The 24,626-nt window shown below is 42.4% G+C and overlaps 1 protein-coding gene across 1 annotated transcript; it reads left to right on the top strand.

Annotated features, from left to right (window-relative positions):
• The first annotated feature begins 4,621 nt into the window (after nucleotides 1-4,621).
• Nucleotides 4,622-24,626, top strand: hsd11b2 (hydroxysteroid (11-beta) dehydrogenase 2). The gene is made up of 5 exons (XM_006779684.3): nucleotides 4,622-5,176; nucleotides 15,020-15,232; nucleotides 18,120-18,305; nucleotides 19,370-19,507; nucleotides 22,202-24,626. Exons 1-5 carry the CDS (start codon nucleotides 4,897-4,899, stop codon nucleotides 22,603-22,605), a joined length of 1,221 nt encoding a protein of 406 aa, XP_006779747.1. The 5' UTR covers nucleotides 4,622-4,896; the 3' UTR covers nucleotides 22,606-24,626.

Genomic DNA, 24,626 nt, shown 5'->3' with positions numbered 1-24,626 from the left:
TGAAGAAAGGTTTCATGCATTTACCACAGTGATCATAGCTCACATTTAAATGTTTGTCATATAAAATTTATATTCAGAGAACAATCAATTCTTGTTGGATTTGATCACTTCCCCTCTGGTTTCAGAGAAACATCCCACATCTGGGTGTTTTTTTCTGCTCTCGTGGGGAGTTTCTCAACTCATGCTGACAGATTAGGTGCTTTTTGTCCTCCAACCTCCTTCCTTCTTTTTCGTTGGTCTCTAATTCTCTTTTTGATGTCAAACCTTTTTCTTTTGTTGATCTGAGCCACAGTCCCAGGGGGCAGGCAGCCTTCACCACCTTGATTATTCCAGCTTTAGCACTGGACTACTTCTGGCTTCAGCTTTTGTTTGACACTGATTTTTCAGACTTTTTCAGAATACATCAAATACATCACAGCTGTCACAGTGATGCACACACTAAGGTAAACGAATTTACTCAAACAGAGAAATGAGCTTGGACTGACTGCTAACGCTGGACACATTTACAACCAACAAATACACTTTTGATTAAAAATCATACTCAGCGTGTACCCTGAATTAATCTCGCTTAATCTACAGTTTTGTGTGTGAACAAGGTAAGAATATTTCACATCAGTGCCTCTGAACTAACCTTTTGTGCTTAAAGGTCCTCGGGAACCTTTGTCCTATGTCCAGGGAAGACATAAGGAACACTGGAAAGATTTGTTTACATTTTGGCTGAGGTGTAGTCATGTTTGAGAAGAATGCAGCTCATGAAGAGCAGTTTGCTCAATCCTCCTAATTCTGAATGTCCTCTCAGCCTGTCACAGTACTTTGTTTAGTCCCTGATTAATTTGGCCCACAGCAATTGAACTCTGAAGGTTTTAATACCAAAAGCAAACAAAAGCAACTCTCAAAACCTTAGCTGTTCCCAATACAGAGAACAGCATGTTCATACTTGCTGAGATTTGAAAGCTCCAAAAAGTCCAAAGTGCAGCGTGTTCAGTGGAACAGCAACGGGTCGGCTTTGTGGTCTCAGTTCACCGTTACCCGCCTGTGCACAGATCAAAAGTCTACCGACTGCCTCTGAAGTCATCTGATACACCGGTCTTGAATGCAGTCTTGGTTTTCAAGTATATAAGCACTTAAAAAGAGTTCCACAAAGAACTGCAGACTAATCCTGAGTCACCGTCTAAGCGCAGGACTTGATGAGATGCTGGAAAGCTTCCTCTGAGAGTCTGCTCAGGGTCCGCATGATTCATCATCTCTTTCGTGCACATCGGCGGTTTGCTGTGTTACTTCACAGTGAGGAGTTCCTGGGTTCAAAGCTGAGCTGTGTAAAGTTTTCATGACCTCCATCTGTGTAAGATGTTATCAAAAACATGCTAAATGCCCTTGACGTTTTGAGCTGCCCCTCTACAGCTGCCGACCTTCGCTTCCATCCATCTTTGTTCTTAACTGCTTGTTCCATTTGGGGGAGGATGGAGAGATCCCAGCATGTGTGAGATTATGATGGTTTGGCTTTGACCATAGCACAAATGTGTTTTATCTGAGTACCACTTCTCTTCTCTCAGCTGTTGTGTTAGTTAGCCGTCTTCAGGTTTTTTCTTTTTGAGCTGTTAACTTTTGTAAATTAGAGCCAATTGAAATGTGGGACATGTCTCAATAGGTGTCTCAAATGATACAATACAGTCCTGCAGGAAGTGGAAAAGCTAACGATCCTAACTTAGAGTTGCAGGGGGGCTGAAAGCTAATCCAGCTGTAATAGGATGAGATGTGGGGTGCACCTGTCCACCATGGGGCCAATGCAAAGTCAGACACACTCACTCTGACATCACAGGCTCAGGGAGGAATACGAACTTCACACAGAGATGGAAATGCTGACCGAGGGGCTTCGAGCTGTGAGGCGACTGCACTAAAAACTGAAACTCTTTAGAAACAGCCCGGATGTTATCAGAAGGTTTCTCGTAAACATGATGTGCAGAGGCAGGTCTGTTCTCTGCAGCACTTTTATGGTGAGAAGCATGAAAGACCACCTAAGGCCAGCAGCACCTGCTGTTTGTGGAGAAAGTAAATTTATTGTCGACTTTTCCATAAATTCTTGGAAGCAGCAGTTTCTGAAAGCTCACCTGAGATGACGCATGCCATCGTGCTGTCTTTAAACGTTTACAGGTCCAACAGGTTCTGGAAGAATACAATAATAAGCTTTATTTGTAAAGATCACAAAGTGATTTACAGCAAGTCCAGATAAAACAAATCAGCACAATAAAACCTGATAAAAATCAAACTTTTAAAGGCATGGGAAACAAATAACCAAATTCCCCATCATCCTGTTCTCATATCAAATGCGTCTTCCTGAATTCTAGCTAATATTGTGATAAATAACCAAAACAAAACAAGTCCGATCGTAGAAATGTTACACAAGAATTTAAAAAGTGGCTACTCAGCATGTTAGATGCGATCACGCGTGGGTTCAGAGAAGACCTAAACCGATTTGATCAGATTAAAAGAAAAAACAAAAACAAACCTAGAGCTCCGAGACCAGCCCCGTCTCGTACAAATAACAAACCAAATTATTTGATGTCTTTCAGCAACACATTTATTCCTGTGTGTGCATGCTCAGTCCTTGAATGAGGTCCCTTGGCTGCAGCCCTGACACAGATTGTGTAATTTAAAGTTGTAGAAATAATGGATGGATTCATGTCAGCGTCATCACAGTATCCTAAAAAGAAGAACAGAAACTCTTGATACGGTTCCTCGCTGACAAACACTTTCCCTATTAAATAGTACTTTCTTGGAAATGTATCACTTCTTTTTCAGAAATCATGAGCACAGTTGTCTGGAAATTAGTGTTACCCAATGCAATATACAAATGAAATCAATGACAGCATAAAAAGGGAAGCTTGATGGGAATGAGAATAAAGTCAGTGTGAGCCGAAATAGTCAATTATGTAGAATTTGGCTCTTTGGAGCCAAAACAGAATGAAAATAAAAGAAAAGCTTCAGCATGCACTCTTTAGTGATGTTAGCTAAACAGCAAAAATTGCAGCTTGTACTTTCCAGTTCTTACTCTATAAGTAATTTGGCCTCACTGGCCAGATTTAAACTGTGAGAATTTAGACTTTAGAGTCATCAAATCCAGCTTGTCACTTCTTTTAATGTTCAAGCCTCTCGCCCCTGCAGTCAAAGCTCATCCCAGCTGTGTGTGGACTTGTTCTCCGAGTGTGCGATGGGATTTTCTGGCAACATACCAGGTTAACGCTCCTGTCAAAGTGCCGTCGTCACTCTGAGCCATCCTCAGATCAGCGGCTCTGAGTGCTTCTGCATTTTTTCAACCACTTCTTCGGCTGTGGGGCAAACGATATAGGTTAAAGGCTTGGTTGGAGTTAGACAAAGGACAAAATACACTTTATTTTCTTTCAGTTCATCATTAAGAGCCAAACGTCAAACAAATGCAACGGCGCAAGAGTTAAGGGGTCGGCATTTGGCTGTTGCTCAACAGCTGTTAATCGGAGAACAGCCCCAGCTCCTCTCTTTGTCCCTGGCTGGGAGTGTCAAGCACCAAATTGAAATGAGTCGAGAAAGTTGTTTCGGAGCCAAGTTTCAGTCAGAAAAAAAGCCCAACAGTTCCAAGTCTCCTTTGTCTGGTCAATCTCAGCCGGAGCAACTGGCGCAGGTCGTGTTAACTGTTCGATGAGCAAACGTCGGCCCATAAAAAGGAATATCCTGCATCCATTACTCAAAGGTATATAGGCATCATTACAGTGCAAATGCAAATACAGTGATGCAAAGAACTTAAAGGAGACGAGAGAGGTGCAGGGGGGTGCCGGTGCTTGTTTGAAGGTTTTGATTTTTGTGGTTTTTGCATGATGTGCAGCAGTGTGACAACAACTCCAACTGGAGCTTTTGTGTTGACCTTTAAGAGTGCAGTCGTTATTGACGTCACTAAATTCGATTTATCAATACACTAATCTGTAATCTGTCTCAGTCTTCTGATGAGCTCCATGTGGCGCTGTAATGATCTCATACAAATTTCATCATAAAGTTCAAGCACAAAAGTTCATTCTTAAACCACTGAGCCCAACATGAGGTCTGCTTACTGGTTTTTCCTGAACACCGGGCGTTCAGAGCTCTGGAATTGGGATTTTATTTGTTTGTCTTCTTTTTAAACAGTGAATGAGATTTTAATGCGAGCTGTCAGTCGAACAAAGGACTCAGTCTGTCCGCTGAGTGAAAACCTTGTATCTCCACTTCTGGCAGCTTTCCTGCTTGCAGATCAGCTGCTGCACAAGTCAAGGTCACATTCTGACCTGTGAAACTCATAAAAACGTTATCAGTAGAAACAGAGAAGTCATATAAGATATGACGTTTCCCGCGCCGTGTGTGTGTGTATGTCAAGTTTGTGCTTATGTTTTTATTTTTATTTTTTTATTGCATAAAAACTTTGATAAACGATCAAGTAATTCACACTCATGATTGCTCTTGAGCCAAACTTGCTCTCTCAGTGTGTGTGTGTGTGTGTGTGTGTGTGTGTGTGTGTGTGTGTGTGTGTGCACGCGCGTGTGTGGGCTGCAGATTAGATGCAGGGCTACAGCCTTTAGTCCCTCCTCCTTCCCCTGCAGATCTCTATATATACAGTGAGTGAGAGAAGCAGCCGAAGAGCTCTGTACCGGCTGCTCGTCAGAACATACACAGAGTGTGAGAGGGAGTGTGTACAGCAGAGAGGGAGAGCAACAAATAGACACACACCCAGACTGAGTTACTATCTGACAGAGGGGACAGCACGCTCTTGTTCCTTTAAACTTCAAACTTGCAGCTGCAGGAAAGAAGGACAGACAGGTAAGAATCAGGCAGACAGGTAAGAATCAGGCAGACAGGTAGAACAGGTGAAAAAGCCACTCATACTCTCCTTCAGTGATGGAAGACTACACTCTCCCCTTCTGGATTTACCTGGTCATTGTGACTGTGTTCATCGGCGGAGCCATGAAGAAGATCTTGGCGTCCCACCTGAACACCACCTCCACCGTGGTGGCCTGGCTGGGGGCCACCGTGCTGGTGGAGAGGCTGTGGGCGTTCTGCCTACCGGCCATGCTGCTCCTGGTGCTATTTGGCATCACCTTCTGCATCTACTATGCAACCAAGACCAGCCAGCCACGAGCCATGCTGCCCGCCCACGGCAAAGCCGTAATCATCACAGGTAAGAGGAGGCACTGCCCACTCATTCGGGTGTTTTATCGCCACTAGAAATCAGACGTTTGTGTATTTATTCTGGGTTGGGTCTTATTTTCACAACAGTAGTGTATGCAGTCTTTTTAGTTGCTGTCAGTTGTGCACTTTAGGTGAAATCCTCCTAATTTCTCCTGGATGATAAGGGTTTCTGTCAGATTTAGGATCCTGGGTGTCGGGAAGATGGGGAACCGGTTGCTCCAAAATCATGAAAACCAACAATCTTTGCTTGAAAACAGGCAACTTTGTAAATTTCTGAAAAGTGCATCATCAGATTTTGCTCAAACTTGTTTTGAGTTTATCAACGTATCTATCAGCAGGAGCATGTCATTTAAGATGTGCTTATTTTACCCTCAGAAAAATCTGTCCTGAAATTACAGTACATCGGTGTTCTGTGTCTAAAATAAACCTCAAGCTGGCAGGAATCCCAAAGCTTATAAAGATCCCTGATCCTGTAATTTGCAGTTAGAATTTTATGCAAGCATGCAAAAGCAGAGCAGAAAAATATTAAATGCAGCCTTAAAACTTAATGTTATACTGTTTTCAACAGAGCCTCTGAGGGGAAGGGTAGAGGCGAGCAGGCTTTCAGAGGTGAAAAGGAGAAGTTTTGTAATCTTTAGTGTGACTGTAAATGATCACAGACGTGGTGAGGTCCCGCTGGCTCTCTGTTTGTGTGTGTGACAGGGAATAAACTTTATGCACAATGGGCGCCTGCAGGGAGGGGGTGGGGGAGTGCGGTGGTCAAATGGGATTTCCCTTCACAATAAAAGTCAGCGTATAAGGGAAACGTCACCGGTGTGTCTGCTGATCACAGATGACTGTTTTTGCTGCGCTCTCTGTTATCTGAGCACTGTGGAGTGAGTCTAATAGAAGACTTATACTCATGGATGTGTGTGTGTGTGTGTGTGTGTGTGTGTGTGTGTGTGTGTGTGTGTGTGTGTGTGTGTGTGTGTGTGTGTGTGTGTGTGTGTGGGCTGACCTCCGTCTCCATGCAGCCTTAATCACACTTTTGTTGCCGGACATCCAGCTGGCCCAGGCCTCTTTGTGTCGTAGTTAACGAGATAATCAGATCTACAGATTAATGCGTCACTTTAATCACACCACGCTTTGCTTTTGTGTAACTGTACTCTCCTGTAATCTCCGTAGAAGCACACATATAGTGGAAACTTTCCCAAACTGCTCCTCGGGTAACCCTGAAAGGTAGGAAACAGCCGTTACTGTGGAGACAGAAAGACGCTCGGCCGTTGTGTTAAATTACCCGTTGCTTCCCTGTAAATGTCAAACACAGATCACATTAAAAAATACAATGAAATCTGCCTTGATCTACTGACAGGGTGTTCATTGTTATTCATTAGTCATTACCTGTTGTTTTCTTAATTTATTACTTGTTTCGTTCTCCTAGCTTCACATTTGGAGAAGTTAAGCTCAGAAAAAAGGCGTGAAATTTCTTAATTTGGAGCCCAAGTTCTATCGACCAATCACATCCGAGCAGATAAAAAGTACGTGTGGAGAAAAAGCAAGAGGTCACATTTGCAATTTCATAACAGTGACGATGGTAAGTCTCGATAGCGGTCAGTGCCATCCAATTTCTTACTAAATAATTATAGGGTGTGTTTATTTTTTATAACTCACTTGATTAGATTCTATCAAGGCATAAAGTTAAAGGTGTGGTTCCCGCGATGTCTCCTCTAAGCGCCTGCTGAGCTTTCTTAATATTTGACTGACCGTGTTGGAGCCTATGGAGAATTTTAATGCAGTTATCCACTGGCTTACATAATAACCTGACACTCCAGCCTCTGGCAGTCACTTTTGGCTGCAAACACTTAAGCTTCAAAACCAGACTTCACAGTGGCTACGGTCACTTTTTACAAACAGCTACTGTGATGATAATTCCCCATGACACACACAGTTTCTGACATTTTTTGACATATAAAAAACAGACTATTACCAACGCACATATTTCCTGTAAGCTGCGCGCAATCAAAAACCCGAATACCGGAGCAATTACATAAATACGCACAGGTAAAATGCATCTTGGGAGGTTTTCTGTGTATTATTCAAACAAATAAAAGACACGATGTTAATTATTATCATCCCAAACAATGTGAAATGTCATTCAGCTGCACAGGATTGGCCCGTATTTCCTGTTACGTTTTCTTGCTTTGTGGGGATGTCAGTTTGTTTGCAAACACCTTTACACTTTGATCAAAGGTGTGGTCCAGATCTCTGCCACTCACCTCCCACACAGGAAGGAGTGCTCCTTTGAACGGGAGGAAAAAAAATCTAGGTTAAACAAATAAAGCTGTTCACGTTCACGCATTAAACTGCACCGGCACCAGTGAGTATAACACATCACACAGCATCCATCAAGCAGCAGGCCTTTAGAAAAACAGATGTTCGCCATAAACTGGTCTCGGTGTCAGTAAGTCCACTTCTCTCGTTAAGAGTGAAATGTCTGGATGAATTGGCACAACGTTTGACTCCAGTATTACTTACCCTACAGGCACAAATGATGGTAGGATACTGGAGGAGCAGAAGTCTGCATTTCAATTCAATTCAATTCAATTTTATTTATATAGCGCCAAATCACAACAAAAGTCGCCTCAAGGCGCTTCATAGATACAGAGAAAAACCCAACAATCATATGACCCCCTATGAGCAGCACTTTGGTGACAGTGGGAAGGAAAAACTCCCTTTTAACAGGAAGAAACCTCCGGCAGAACCAGGCTCAGGGAGGGGCGGGGCCATCTGCTGTGATTGGTTGGGGTGAGAGAAGGAAGACAGGATAAAAGACATGCTGTGGAAGAGAGACAGAGGTTAATAACAGATACGATTCAATACAGAGAGGTCTATTAACACATAGTGAGCGAGAAAGGTGACTGGAAAGGAAAAACTCAATGCATCATGGGAATCCCCCGGCAGCCTACATCTATTGCAGCATAACTAAGGGAGGATTCAGGGTCACCTGGTCCAGCCCTAACTATATGCTTTAGCAAAAAGGAAAGTTTGAAGCCTAATCTTAAAAGTAGAGATAGTGTCTGTCTCCCGAATCCAATGCATGAACAAACTCAAATGAGACGACACCTTTAGGGCGAAAGGATGATAGGGTATTAAACAGCAATAGCAGAGGCAATGAGATGAACTAAAACAATAGCGTCTTACTCTGACTACTCACCAAAACACTACCTTTAATAGAGCGAAACAGCCAAAACTCTTAAACCAATTAGTTGGTCTGTGGATTTAATAGATCAATGAATAAAATATTACATGCGTTCCTCTAACAGCTAAAAAGTCAGATTCTCACGTCTGTACTCGTCTGATTGTACACATCCGCCATGACACAGATTCAAAGTAATCCCAAACCAGAACAAACATATCCTGCAGACTAAGCGGTCTGACACGGGAGCTGTAGGGCTTCAGGAGATGGTCTGTTGACATGGCAAGACATAAATCCCCAAGACACACACGAGCGTGCATGAAGATCACCACAGCTTCACATCTTTGCACACCAACCACGTTATCCTACTATCAAGTACTTCACGTAGGTACGGCGCGGAGCTTTATTTGAGATCTGATTACAGCCTGAAAGCTCTCTCACTCTCGTGGCCCTTTGAACATTGGCTTCAACCCAGTAGAAGGGGAAATATCTAAGAGGTCCAGATCCCAGATCTCAACCGACAGATCGTTCTTAATTGGCTCTGCCGAAAGCTGTTAGGGTCAACGTTTGGTCATTCTGGAAATAAGAGCAGAGGGTGGAACAAAAGGCTGCAGTAAACCTCTTAGAAAGCAAGTTGATTTGTTCTAAACAGAGCTACATTCTTCAAAGGATGAGGGCTGAAGTCAGGGCTCGGTGACTGGGCAGCGCTGCAGGTTGATGTCCTGCCAACGTGTTAAGGAAACCTCTCAGAGCCTTTAGACTCTTTCAGAGTGAGGGAAGGGAGACATGGTCAGAACTGCTGATGACGGACACCTTAAGATGGTAAGTTGATGAGAATCTAAGGTTTTCTACATCACCATCAGAAGGTAGGCGTTTCATCCTGCAGGAGAACATGAGCCCAAATTTTCAAGCCCTAAAACGCCTGCAGTAGTCTCCTGCAGGAGATGGCCTAGACCAGGGGTGGGCAATTCCAGGCCTCAAGGGTCGGTGTCCTGCAGGTTTTAGATCTCACCTTGGGTAACACACCTGAATCAAACGATTAGTTCGTTACCAGGCCTCTAGAGAACTTCAGGACATGTTGAGGAGCTAATTTAGCCATTTAAATCAGCTGTGTTGGTTCAAGGACATATAAAACCTGCAGGGACACCAGCCTTCGAGGCCTGGAGTTGCCCACCCCTGCCCTAGACAAATCCCAGTCCTCTACCAAGTCCAAAGCACCATCTTGCCAGAAGCCCACCAAAATGTAATGGTTTCTTTCATTGCTCGGGCTTCATCTCTCCAAGTCTGATTAAATTTGATCCTGTTGACAGACAAACAGCTAAAAACAAACTTGGTTCTGTTAGACACATTTGTATTAGAAGCATGAATGTCTAAACTACACATTTCATCAAACCACTTTCTCCACGTTGAAACAGCTGCGTTCAGTAACTAACAATCAAAATATTTCTGTAGCAAAACCTACATTACATCTATAATCCCTTAACTGAGTAATCAGATTTTCTTTCTTCTACTCTTTCGATCTTTGCTCTTTTGTATGCCCGTCTTCTTTCATCATTTTATTCATGTTCTTCTCTCTCATTCTCTGTATTTACTCGATTGTGCTCCATTTTCCTTCATTGTTTTCCATTTCTACATTTTACTTCCTCGTTTCATAGTGCTGTTTCCCTTTTTTTGAATTTTTTTCACTTTCCTTTCCCATTTGACTCGTGCACTTTCTTATGCTTCCACCCTTTGTTTCTCCTCCCTCATCTCAGTCACTCGGTTCAACAGAAAGTTCATCAGAGTTCACCGTTTCATAAACGCAGACTGAATGAGTGCCTTAGAGTTCACCTCATGTCGTAGTCAAGAGTTTTAAAAGTTTTAAAAAGTGTTTGCAGCTGCATCCGGGATGAAGTCTTGTGTAATACGCATCTGCTTATTAACAGTCTAGAAACTGAGGTTTTGTTATTCGAAGGTTTGATTCTGCAAGCTTTGCAGTCTTGACCTCTGCTTACAGTTGGACAATAGCATTGATGAAGCAATGGCAACCTTCATCATGTCCTCACATCGAGTTCACACACAGAAAACTTTTCTTTCACGCAGTCAGGCAAATAATAGCAGGATATTAGAAAACATTGCTCAATGTTTGCACCGAAAGCATTTTGTTCATAAAAACACCACAGAAGGCAAGGAGTGAAAAAACCGCGTTCGCTGATGTCACATCAACAGGAACAGTAAGTGAAACGTGGAGTCTCATCGTCAGCTTGGTCAGCAGAAACCTGTGATCCAACCAAAATGTCTTCAAACCCAGCAAGCTAAATCATAGATTTAAACTGTAGTGCAGTTTCCAGACAAATTAAAATTCTCAAGAATCTTGATAAGATGACATGGAATATTTTCATTTGTAAACATGCAACCCAATCTTGACTTTGGCACATTATGAAGGGTCTCTAGAATTTCATCTTGGATCCTTAAAACCTCTCTGTGAATCATAACCAACACGTTCTCACTCCCAAAGCGTAACATTTTACGCTAGGTGACAAATCGTCAACATATTACGTTTTCGGCTACCCACCACGTTCCTAAATGACGACCTCGGAAAAATGAGGAAATATGAGAACCATATGGACTCAATCTACACATGTTCGCTCTTTTTCTTCAAATCCCTTAGAAACACGCTATTTAACATCATTAAAGTCCTGGTTAACCTCAGGAAAAAGGTTATGGTTAGGGCTAGGGATAAGGTTAGGTTTAGGGCTGGAATACAGGGCTGGAACGTCTATTACCGCGGGAGTGTCATTGCACTGGATTTCGCCCATAACCCGCCGCGTACCATAAGAACGCCGAAGGTCTCCTTTTGCGTTCCTCAGGAACGCCGCGGGACGTGACAAAACGTCGGCATGTTACGCCTCGGGAGTGAGAACGGGCTCATCATAACAGTAGTATGCTTTAGACCAGCGGTCCCCAACCCCCGAGCCTCGGACCGGTACCGGTCCGTGAGTTGTTTGGTACCGGGCCGCGAGAGTTGAGGCTCAGGTGTGAAATGTATGGTTTTGAGGGTTTTTATCGGTTTTCAGCGTTTTTTTGTTATCGTTTTTATCGTTAACTCGGTTATCCTGGGTCTTTTCACGTGTGTTATGAATAAATCTTATTTTTTTCGGTACCGGTACTAGTTTTATTTTGTTGTATTTATCCGCGACACCTTAAAGGCCGGTCCGTGAGAATATTGTCGGGCATAAACCGGTCCGTGGCGCAAAAAAGGTTGGGGACCGCTGCTTTAGACCTTTTAGTCCAAAAAGTCTAAAAGAAGATTGGAAACCACTGCATTCTCCCAAATGGTCCATAGAACTTCATAAAATACCCTTAAACATCTCTACAACCTCTGCAGAGACACCAATCATACTTCTCGTTTACTCGTCCAAGAAGCTCCTGTGAGTTTCTTGAACTCTCATGGTTACATTCCTGGGTTATTCCCTGTGTTAACGACGAAGTTCTCCGAACACAGATATTAGGTGTGAATGTGATACTACGACAGTTCTGATCACTTCCAGGTGTATCTCACAGCTCATTTATAGACCTCCATGACCTTCCAAGTCTAGCAAAAGGGAGAAATAGAAATCCTCAGACACATTTCTTTCACACCTCTTTAAACTTTTTCATGAAGCTCTAAACACTAAGCGATGGCTCACATTTCGTAGTTCGGCACAAACGTGGGCTGTCACCCTTTTTCACTAACAGCGCTGTAACATCACAATCCTGACTTTTTCATCCCACATCTGTAACTTTTCGGGGTCGTTTTTTAACCTCGTCTGATTGATGGCAGTCTTTGTATCCTATAACGTTTTCTGTCTGCAGGGTGTTATATTAACCAAAGGAGATTCCCCAGTACAGGAAAAATTGCCTTGGTAATCAAGGAAAAACGTTTTTCTTTCCATTTTCCTCTTGATTAAAAGGGGAAAACAGTTGGAGGGTTTTTGGTGTTTTTTTGTTTCTTTTTACAAAGACATATTATTACTTCTCTCCAAACCACAGGGTTAAGTTTAGGATTGCGAGCTGGTGTTGGGGTCTTCACTTAGACCGCAGACCTCTTGACTGATTCGTGGTATTTTTGTCTTTTTCTTGGGAAGCACATTTGCCACACACTATGCAAGTTTAATATCAACAAATTAAAATTTTAGTGGTTTTATGTGAGTTAGCACTCCTGTCTGTGGCAGTTTCTGCATGTGCGGATGGAGCTGATGAATGCAGTTATTTAGGTCTCTACAAAGTGTCTTTTTGACCTTATTCATATTTGTTCTTCTCTGTCTCTGCACACGTTGTTTTCTCAACCTCAGCAGCCTCTCAGAGCCTCAGCCATAAATTGCAGCGCTGCTCCCCTTTAGACCTGGATCCTCTTTTCTGCAATACCGCAGTCACATATTCACCTCAAAACCTCTGACCACAAACACAAACATTTTTTATTCCTACGTATTCGTTTTTGCCCTGATCACATCTCAAACGGTGTCACTACCTTGATGTACGAATCATGACAAAGCAAACCAAACAAATACGCTTTCCACCACACCATGGTGCAGCAAACAGGACTTACTGTTTCTGTAAATGTGGTTTCTCCTGTCGCTGTCCTTTAGCCATCAACCAAGAATCTGCAGCTCCCGGGGAACCTGAAGATGAATAGGATCATACGACTACCCATTTGAGCGGACATATCAAATTAATTGTGTTATGCAAGGGGAAGGGGATCAGGGTCAGACAAGCTTGTTTGTTTTTTGACGTGGCTAACACAGAAAGTGCTAAGCTGGGCTCAGCTTTTTCAGCACTGTGATGACGTGGTGAATTTTTCATTAGTCGGGTTTCCGCGTCTGCAGTCACACACTCGGTATACCGAGGATGGATCAGCGCATTAACAGGCGTGCTTTTCTTCTCTGCTCTTTGAGATGAAAATGCTCTTTAGGGGCCAAACAAATTGGATGAATTCAGAATTTCACCAAAAAACAACAAAGATGAAGAAAACAATCAGTTACTTTAAATCTGCACATAGTATAGTTCCTTTTGAGACCCTCGGCTGTGTGTGGTGGCCCTTTGACTCAAGACTCAAGAGCTGGTCTCCTGGCCTTATGTTAATTCTGTTTGAGTCTGAGAGCTAAAAGACATCACAGCATGAAACCGGCTCCCCCTCCCCTCATTTCCCTCTGTTATCAGATGTCAAGCTGCTCACAATAACAAAGCACAGCTCAAAATATCCTGGCAGTCGAACAGCAAGTGGAACTCAGCAGAAAGCGTTTGCAGCTATGAATCAGGTGTTTCTGCAGCGTGGAGCAGAGCTGAGGTATTTATTTCACTCTCACTCAGCGGCTTTTTTCTCAGGACGTGACTCTGGAAATCCTCCAAGGACACGGATAGAAACAACTTGCCAACGCCTCGACACTCTCGCCAGCAGAGCTCTTTCAGACACCCGCTGCACAAAAGAACAAACAGAACAGCGAGTACCGCTGTGGATCAGGTTGTAGGACCAGGACTTCTGGGAAACTGGGCGAGCTGCGGGGTACGTGACAGATCCCCACGGTGGCTCTTTCTGAGGGACACTGCAGTCCTGCTGGAGGAACATATGTGGGTGTGTGAACACAACGGCTCTGTGGTTGGTTCCTCATAAAGTTTGAGGAAAAATAACAGCTCGTTCCACTGATCAGGGAATGAAGGAATTCAGGAATCTGTTAATTATTATTGACTAAATATTTCGTTTAAAAATGCAGTGAAACAGTGCCAAGAGCGTCTGAGACCGCATGCCTCTGCCAAGGCTGAAAACTCCTTTCACACCATGCATGTGTTAATGCCTAATCTTAGCCCAGATAACAGTAAGACTATTGTGTAATGATTAAAACGTTCCAGTTGTGCTGTAAAACATGTCCATATTCATCCATCAGAAACAAACAAAAAACAAAACAAGCATTGGTGAAGGTCAAGAAAAAGGTTCACGCGTTAAACAAAGAACTTTGTGTTTGAGTCGATCGTTTGTCCGATTCTGTTCGAAATGAAAACTCTGCGTTTGTGAGCTACACCTGAAGGACTGGATGGAGGAAGTGCAGGGTGCAATGCTGTGACACCAGAAACCAGGTTCACACCCAGACTCTTGCCTGTGGTTAAGCCAACAAAAGCTCTTTTGTGCAGGTTTAGGGACTTTTCAGGACCTGAACCAGGATCTGAGCAGAACCAGGAAACCGTCATAATGCTGCAGGTAGTACAGGTGGAGCCTGGAGTCAGGAACAGACTGTCAGACAAAAGATATGAAAACATATCCTTGAACTGGCGGTGGTGTCTCACATGTGTGTTTCTCTGCAAGCGTCTGAGTTTTGTGTTTCCAAGAACAGCTAAGAGTTGCTGGATGAAGGTTCTGGTTCGGGGGCCATGAGCTGCGTGACTAGAGTCCCAGATTAGATATTTTGCTAGAACATTGTGTGATATTTTGCTGAAAGTATCATGTATTTATAACATAGGTAAATATGATTTATATAAAGCAACTTTTAGGTGTCAAAGTCACATAAACCAAAACCAGTGTTTGCTTTTTTTTTTCTTCAGAGGCAAAGACAAGTGCATCTCGTTTTCTTTGTCGTTGGCTCTGCAGCTTGATGTTAACAGTAAAGAGACATGAACTTGAAAGAAATGCTCGCTTTGTCCCTGCAGGCTGCGACTCTGGCTTTGGGAATGCAACGGCTAAACATCTGGACTCCCTGGGCTTTGAAGTGTTCGCCACAGTGTTGGATCTGAATGGAGACGGAGCCAAGGAGCTGCAGAGGACCTGCTCACACCGCCTCACCCTCCTCCAGGTGGACATCACCCAGCCACAACAAGTGCAACAGGCCTTGCTGGACACCAAAGCCAAACTGGGGCTGAAAGGTAAAGACGAACTGCTTTTTCGGAGTCTGTTCATACCAGACAAACCAGCTAGGATTAGGCTTAATGGGTTTAATGGAGCTACCGCCACATTTATCAAGTGTTTCAGAGTCACAAGTTAGGATGATCGCGTGTTCTTGTGACTGCGGTTTGAGATGTAACATTTAAATCTCATCGCAATGGCTCGTGTAGTCTTCTCCAAACTGTACTCTGTTTTAGAAGTAGATCCAAAGAAAACAGGAATGATGCCAAGTTTTACTTTTAATATATTTTATATGGTTCAAAGTATGTTTGACAAAGGACAGATTATTTATTGAACTTAAAAGCTGAAAAAAAACCTTTTGAACCCCATAAAAAGAACAAATCTCTGGAGTCCAGATGTCGATAGAGCATGAAAAATAATCTGTGACTATCTTTCTGGATTTTGTTTGAAATGTTCTGACGAAATTGTCAGCAGCTTCAAATACATCTCCACCTGTTGACCTGTTATCATCAAAAGTCTTGGGTATTAAAAAAATACAAAGAACTAAACTTCAAAGCAGCTCCATCAACATTGGCATCACTAAATTTGTGACATCTTGACTGCAGGGAGCTGAGTGATTATGAATGAAGTCACCGAGGCAGTTAAGGGTTAAACAAAACTGGAACAGGAAGGAGTTCAGAAAAACAGCAGCAATCTGCAGGGAACAGGTGTATGTGGGGTTTACCGCGGCGAGGTGGCCTGTCGGTTAACCTGTGACTTGACATGAGGTGGCATGGTGGTGTGATAAAGTTTAATCACCTGCTGAGCTTCTGGTGAACTTCACAAGATCAAGGTTCGAAGGGAGAGAGATTTATGAGATGTAAATGCTGGACTGTTCCTTTAAATGGTCGGCTGATTCTGCACAGCGTGCTGGTTCAGCGCGGGCAGCGATGCACAGGAATGTGCGGTGGAGTTTGTCCAACAGCCTTCTAGGAAATCAGTGGCAGAGGAGGCGCTCGGGCAGCAAAACCACTGCTTTGCGAGTGGAGGACTGTTCGAGAGGTGTAGTGCAGGTGTCTCATATTTCACACGCAGATATCAGAGTGTTGATTCAGTCTGTGATTGGCTCAGCCCTGCAGCACCCACTGGCTTTGTAATTAGACATCTTAGACCGCTGGCTTCATGTCCCAGTCATTTAAGGATACACACAGTGTGTGCGCGTGTGTGGGTGTAATAAAATATCTGGAAGGAAAGGTCACTTAAACACACGCTGGAACTGTGCGTGTGGTTTATGTCCTTGCATGAGTGTGCACTTTTTTAACTCGTGTTGTTGGGACATGGATTTGGCCACAGTCACGTTGTAAGGATTCGCCTCCCTGCGAGACATAAATCATGAAACTGTTGTGTGGTTTGCTTGGAGATTTCTAAGAGCCGATTCAGAAAAAGATTCAGAAAGAATCCCCTCTTGCTTTATTTTAATTGAAGATCAGTCGAGTTGTAGTTTTTCCATAACATTTCCCAGCTATGAGAAAATAAAAACGTACTTTTAGAAAAATCCTGCAAATCTATTAAATGTCTCATTTAGAAACGAATTCTTTGGCACCAAACGCCCGTCTGCTGCATTCTGTTTGCTTGAATTGCCATTAAGATGTCTTGAAGCTCATTGGACAAAGTTTAGAAGGCTACACACCTGATTATGCAATAAAACATTGATAAGCAGAGATTATGGTGAGGATAAAACACTCTATTTAAAGCCTCAAGTGTCCCCAGAGGCCAAAGAAAGGAAAGCTGGAGTGCCTCTTCATAGATCTGGCTGTCAGACAAAACTAGTAATTGAGCAAGATAGTGCTTGACCAGGGAGGGAACCCAAAGATCACTCCAAGAGAGGGCTCTGTGGGGATGTCTGCCTTACATAAGGAGTCTTAGAGTGGTAATAAGTGTTCATTAATAACCACAAAGACACATTAAGGTTCCCTTTCACAATAAAATTCTTTACTGCAGCTTATTTCAAGCAGCTTCGGTTTTACACTTTTAGTTTTATCAGTTCCAGTTCACAGAACATGAACAGCTGCCTTCTTGTTTGGAAACTTTATGTTTGACCTTTTTACCGCTGACCCAGAGTCAAGGTTTGTTTACCTGCTTATCATTCATCAGCTCAGACCTAAACAAAGTTCCCACAGCGGCCCCCGAAACAAACACTGTGATTCTGGGACAGCCGCCTCAGATGAGGACGAGTGAGGCTTATTTACACAAGCAGAGCGAGAGAGAGAGTTGTTGGTGTACTACAGCTGAATGTGTTGGCAGTCTGAGCGTCTGCGGAACAAATGTTACATAAAAGTTCTGAGAAAACACACCAGGCCTCCACATGTTCGCTGTGAATCCAAGAGATCAATCAAAAGTACTCGGACTCTCACCGCAGAGGAAACATAGAATATGTCCATCATTAGAAAAGTAATGACTTATTTATTCAAATATACCCAAAGTCTTCAAAAGTAAGGTACAGAAGATAGATTTAAATTTTAAAGTTCTGTCAGTCAGCTCGATAATTAAAACTAAAACAATTAGAATGGTTCACATTATTTCACAGTATTTGTGCGCAAATATATGTGTAAAATACAAAATAGCATCAAATACTTGGAGTGCAAGTACCTTAAGTTTCACTTAAGTAGTAATAAATAATACTAAAGTCAAAGTCTTTATTGATTTGAATACCAAAGGTCAGCATCTCCTAAAAAAGATTTTTCACAATCAAATCCGAAACGCTGTAATTAATTAAATGTATCCTGTCATGTCAGTAACGATTAAATTGGCCTTTTTGTTGTCCTCTGGCAAACAAGCAAACATCTGTTTTATCATTAGTGCTTTCATGTGTCTGTGTCAACACACCACATTTCCTAACCTCTGCCGTGCGTTGGTTTGTCTTTGCAGGTCTGTGGGCTTTGGTGAATAACGCCGGCGTGTGCGTGAACTTCGGAGAAGTCGAGCTGTCGCTGATGTCCAACTACCGTGGGTGCATGGAGGTCAATTTCTTCGGCACGCTGAGCATCACCAAGGCCTTCTTGCCGCTGCTGCGACAGACCAAGGGACGCATTGTGACCATCTCCAGTCCCGCCGGTGTGTGTTTGAGACGTTCACACACACACACACACACACACAAAGATGCTGTGATAAATCTTAATTAAGTGCTCCAAAGTGAGTGAGCCACACTTAAACTGTTGCCTTCAAACAGCCAAAGCAAACAAACAGCGCTGCTGCCGGCCGTTTGTCCGACTCGACTCTGTCATCACGCCAAAACACCACAGTGCAACCAAATCAATCAGAAAGGTTCATCCCCAGGTGCAGTTAATGAGCTCAGCAGCTTCCACTGACATCTGCTGTGGGTTAGACTGTAAGACAGAGTTTAACATTTTCTCTGTATGTGGTGAGGTGGAAAGGGAACAGTTCATGCTCTGGGCCCTAAAAACACTAAACACATCTGCAGAAGATAAATATCGTCCTCTTTCTTAGACTCACATTGTTACATCTAACACAGAAATGAATAACCAGGATATCCAAGAGTGGACTTAATGAGACTAATATATGCTGTTATAACAAAGCTAATTTGGCTACTGCGCATAGAAATGTTATAGTTAATTTTGGCCATAATGTACAAATTTATTTAAGAATTTCTTCCCAGATCAGCTTTTTGCATTTTGTTGATTCAGTTTAATAAAAATTCCACTAGTTACATTTTGTTACTTTAGTTTTTTATGTCAAATTTTTAGTCCAGCTGGATCCAGCAAAGTGAACGGATGTGGTTCTTTGACCACAACGCAGAAGCAAAACCCACTTTTTTCATTTTTTCTGTAACTTGAATCACAAGTTTCTTTGATGGTTTGTTTATTATGTCTTATGAGCACTGTTGTGAGAAAGGCTGGAGGGTTTTCTGAACTTAGCACCTGAGTAAGTGCAGGCATTGCGCACCAGTGGATGAATACTCTGAAACCTGCGTAAGTTAGTTCAAGTGAAGATTTAAAAAACAGGAAGGAAAGAAAGCACTTTAGGGCTCATTTGGTCTGGTTCTGTGGGTGAAGGCAGCTGCACAGCAGCAGAACAAACAAAGAAGATTCTTTTGTAGAGTATCTAGCCTTTATCTTACTACATGTCATGTCATGCTGACGCTTTACCCGTGCTTTTAGGTGACCAGCCATTTCCCTGCCTGGCAGCATATGGAGCATCTAAAGCAGCTCTGAACCTCATCACTGAGACTCTGAGACACGAGCTGGAGCCCTGGGGAGTCCAAGTGTCCACCATCCTGCCATCCTCATACAGGACAGGTACCAGTACCAAACCCTGGACACCTCAACTCACCACAGTTTACAGAGGAATGAACAGAGATTTGAGGTCAAACAATAGTTGGGTCATTGGCTGCATTCAGTCAATTAAAAACCTGCATGAATGATTTATGTCATGCTGGTATTCAGACCTACTAAGGCACAAAAGTCAACGGAAAAAAATTGTTATTTTTATATGAAATGTGATAAGATGTAGGAGTTCCACGAGGCTCAATCAACGGTCATCCAATATTTAATATTTTCATTTTCCAGTTAGAAGCTTTAATCAAACGAAATAAATCTGTTGTTAATTCAATTCAATTCAATTCAATTCAATTCAATTTTATTTATATAGCACCAAATCACAACAAAAGTCGCCTCAAGGCGCTTCATAGATACAGAGAAAAACCCAACAATCATATGACCCCCTATGAGCAGCACTTTGGCGACAGTGGGAAGGAAAAACTCCCTTTTAACAGGAAGAAACCTCCGGCAGAACCAGGCTCAGGGAGGGGCGGGGTCATCTGCTGCGACCGGTTGGGGTGAGAGAAGGACTAATGTTACTGCATTATAAACATGGGAAACTAAAAGAAACTTTATTTGACACTTTTTTAAGTTAAACTGTAGTATTTTTAATAGCTTCGTTTAATGGTACCAACCAGAGAATTAGATTTATTCACTGTTTTCAAACCAACTCGTACTGTTCACATAACTTCATATTCTTATCAAATAATTTTCTGTAATATTGACAGACCAAGAAATCTGTGAAAAACTAAAGTAAAAATTTTTAAAAACTGTTCCACATTCTGGTTCAAAAGGTAAAAGTGATGAGTGGAATATGAAAACATTTGTTTGGCTGCCAAACAAGTTGTGACGAAGGGCTCGCTAAGCGCTGAGGTGAGATGTAGAAATAAGCTTAAGATCTTTATTAATTCCATCAGGAATAAACTGCACTCCTCATCCTGCAGGAGTTGTACAATGTGGTTTGGCCTCATGTCAAACCCAATGACAGCCCTCCTGCTGAGGAGAGTACGCTCGTAATGAGAAACATGTGTGACGGACCATCTGTTTTCACACACACACTCAGTGCTGACTTGTGATTTCGAAACTCTTCGGGGATGGATGGATATGATTAGAGGGAGGGAGGGAGCATGCCTCAGTAATTCACTTTGTCCTGCAGTTGCTTTCCTCAGGAGACAGATCAAAATAACAACTCAACAACCTGATTATGTTGAAATTTAGAGACAATATCTAACTCACAACCAAAGGCCAGTGATGGAGAAAGTACTTGCATAATTTACTTTAGGAAAATTAGCAGTAACGCATTAAAGTACTGACAATAAAAAGTCCCTGAAGTTTTAAAAGTTCTGACTGTGCAATAGAGTATATTATACTATCAGTGCATTATTCTCTTCTGACTCAGAGTCTGTTGTAACCTGAGATACATAATTGCAGAAACTGGGAGAAAATAAACACCTGAGCATCAACCAATAGATGCATTGCTCCATGCAATTAAATTACGCTTTCAAATCTTTAGCAGTCCTAACGACTTTGTAAAGGGATCTAATTCAATGTTATGCCAAAGCTATTTATCATATTTTCATAAACATTTAAAAAGCATGAAATATCTCATGTTTCTTCCTACGCTTCTATAGGAAATTGACAAATCTTAAATAAATTGTTTGGCAGTAGCAAAAAGCAAGTTGCAACTTGTGCATAATGGTGTCATCAGCATAGAAAGTGCATTTTGGAAATTAAAATTAAATACTTAAATGTTGCTAGTAGGACTGTTAATATTGATCTAAACCACACAAACGCTGATTATTTTTTCATTATTTATATGATTTGAAAAACAGTGTGATTGGCTGTCTCAAAGGCCTTTACAAACCATTGAAGACTGCAGTAAAAGAAAGTTAGTCTCCTCCAGGAAAGCCCTAGTTAATAGCTTACCAGTGTTTGCCAGGCAGTGATGGGATCAGCTTTAACCCTAAACTCTAAATTACTTTTGTACACTTTATTATCACACATTAGAGTGAAATGTGTTTCTTATTGGTCTGAAGGTAAAAGAAACTCTTTAAACAGTGAAAAAAGCTTTTAAAAGTCCACTTGCACTCAGCTGTAATAAAAACAGGGTGTAATGTTTACCACTGCAGTGTGACCAAAACTATTCTAGTCCTCCTGGGTCCTCACAAAAACAATAAAAGCAAACAGAAGCTTCAAACAGGAAAACGTAGGACAGCAAAAGAACCACCGAGAGGAGTTCCCGTCACGCCGGCTGTGGTGATGACAGGGATGTAAACACCGAGCTGGCTCACTTTCCATCCGTTTACTCTTTAATCCTGAAGAAACAGGTTTGCATTTAAGCTTCTTATCCCACTCTTAAACTTGAACTTTCCAAGACCTGCTGACACCATGTTCAACAGTTAAACAGCCAGTCCGCAGCTGAGTCAAGGCTCGCGCTGAGGCAGAGGAGTGAAGTGTCAAAAGCTGCTGATTCTGTGCAGGCAGCTGCAGCCGTCCCTTTTGTTGAAATTAAACCTGCATGTGAAGCAGAGATGCTGATTCTAAACCTAAAAAACGACACACCGAAGGCCTAAAATGGATTTTCACTTTAAATGTTGAAGTTAAAAAGCAAGCAATGTTGGGGTTTGGTGTCATTGATGTTGCTATGGCAACACTGCCCTCTTCTGTCTGCAGCTCAGTCCACTAACTCCGCCTACTGGGAGAAACAGCACAAGCATCTGCTGCAGAATCTGTCCCCGGCGTTGCTTGAGGACTACGGTGAGGAGTACATGACCGAGACCAAGGATCTGTTCCAGACCTTCGCCAAACACACCACCACCAACCTCCAGCCTGTTGTTGACACCATCGTGCAGGCGCTGCTGGCACCGCAGCCTCAGCCGCGTTACTTTGCAGGCGCTGGCTTGAGCCTCATGTACTTCCTCTACGCCTACTTTCCTTACAGCATGAGCAACAACTTTCTGAAGAAAAAGTTTTTGAAGAAGAACGTGATCCCGCGCGCTCTGAGGAAGCAGTCGGCCTTTGATCTGAACCTCAGCCTTCATAACAACAACAACGAGGAGAAGCTACAGCAGATGTGAGACAGTCAACACAGATGGTATTATCCTGCAGATAGAGGACCACTTCTGTAACACACTCATAGAGCCGTCGTTTTATGTTTTTTAAAATGTTGAAGGGAACATTGAGATGCACCAAAATGGTTTCTGTTTGTCTCTGCAATGTCTGGCCTGCATGGGGAGCTCAGGGGGTGGGGTTTGGCAGATGCAGCCACAGGCCGATCACGGGACACCTTCACCTCTGTCTGCTGTACTGTATAAACACCGGAAGGATCACACTGATGTCATGTGCCTTTACACATAGAAAGCTGCTTTGCAGGTGGAAGCAAACACTACAGCAGCTCATTAAACCAACACCAGCACAGCCATAGAAAAATATCGTTTTTTTTATCACCTACATCATATTAAATTATTTAGCTTCATAATCATAATAAAAAGTTCTTTTTTTTATCAAAGGACTGCAATCAACCCATCAACAGTCAATGTGATTCTTAGATTGAGACTAAGCTAGATGACATAAAATCTACCGACTCAGCACGACTCGTCCCATTTTGAATCAAATTATATGCCTGATTCAAAGACTGCAGATTATTATAAATTGTCAAAACCCCAGCAACAACAGTTTTCTTGCTGTCTAAAGGAGCTTTTACTGACTATCAAACACTGGTCTGGTCCATCTCCGGATGTCAGGTCTGGCCCCTCACTGATTCGACTGATGCTGCTACCTGAACCTGATGTTCAGCCAAAATTAACGCACAAAAAAAAGAGCCAAATCTGACATTTGTGTCCGGGCCAGAGCAACATCACAGCTAAGTCGAGGCACCTGTGAGCATCTTAAAGCAGCAAGTTACAAAGTCAAAGTTAAAAATCTAAGGGAAACCTCAGATCTGTAACTCAAATCACGTCCGGCCAGCTCCACGTTTATATTCAGCACAGAAAATGGTAGAATGAGAACACACCTGCTGAATACTGTGTCTTTGCTCAGCAGAGTCAACTGACAACAAGTCAGAGGCCCTTATTAGAAGCAGATTTGATTATTTGCAGGCCCTCATTTATGGTTCCTGATGTTTCATCGCCTCTAAGTCATAAACACTTTTTAGTGAGGCAAGAACTGCGTCACAGTAAATTCATTACATGCATGAATCGTTAGTCATGGCACAGTCAGGAATCATTTGGGATTTTTGCATTAAATAACAGTGTGTAGAATTACTGAATGAAACTTTTGTCTAATTTTTACTAAAATCTTTGGCCTTCTGTGAAAAAACAAAAGAAAAAAGGAGTAAAAAGGGAACAAACAGTGAGATGAGCTGCTGCAGCGCTGCGTCCATCCACCTGCATCAGAGAGAGAAATATTCTTCTTCAGGTATTTAAAGACTTTACTTACACTTGTGATCTCTGGGGTCCAGGTATTTTCTGCAGGAAGCAAATTGAGGCAAAATAATTTCAAAACAAAAGCACGCTTTCAGTTTGACGTATTTTGGTTTTATTTTATATGCAAAACCAAAACACAGTGACTTTATTATCTGATTTTGGCTTGAGAAGTTTGCTCATCAACGCCAAACGTGGTTATCAGACTTCCTGTTTGCATTTCGCCTTCGAAATAAAAGCACAACTAACTCTGGTGATGAATGTAGATAGTTCAGCTTAAACTTAATTTTGATCTTTTTGGCCTCTGAAATCCAGATGATCCAGCTACATTTTGGTTCTTGACAGTGAGCCTCAGACACGTTCCTGTTATTCTCATGGAAACTAGAAAGAAACATGCTGTTTTCTCGCAGGACAGCCTGCTGGTTTCTCTCACTAAACACTGACTTCATCTTCAGGATCTTTGTTTCTTCACCCTGTGTCGTCATTGTCTCTTTGATTAAATGTATAAACATGGATCAATAAATCATGTAGCAGTTTTTTTTCTGCTGTTGTAAATGCAACAATTCAAACCTCCAAACTTTATACAACACATGTACAGAGCCGATATGGTATTATATGCTGGGGTGTTGCTATGAGTCATGCGGACACTACATAGTTAAAAAACAAACTTTTGTGCA

This window comes from Neolamprologus brichardi, chromosome 1, assembly GCF_056152115.1.
Source record: "Neolamprologus brichardi isolate AB-2024 chromosome 1, ASM5615211v1, whole genome shotgun sequence".
Lineage (NCBI taxonomy): Eukaryota > Metazoa > Chordata > Actinopteri > Cichliformes > Cichlidae > Neolamprologus > Neolamprologus brichardi.
This window is presented reverse-complemented; position numbering and strand designations above follow the sequence as displayed.

Bases quoted from the DNA above. Each gene is read 5' to 3' on its own strand.
- hsd11b2 (XM_006779684.3), top strand. From the start codon at position 4,897: ATGGAAGACTACACTCTCCCCTTCTGGATTTACCTGGTCATTGTGACT. The intron at 15,233-18,119 runs GTAAAGACGAAC...TTGTCTTTGCAG, and splicing joins AGCCAAACTGGGGCTGAAAG to GTCTGTGGGCTTTGGTGAAT. The intron at 18,306-19,369 runs GTGTGTGTTTGA...CCGTGCTTTTAG, and splicing joins GACCATCTCCAGTCCCGCCG to GTGACCAGCCATTTCCCTGC.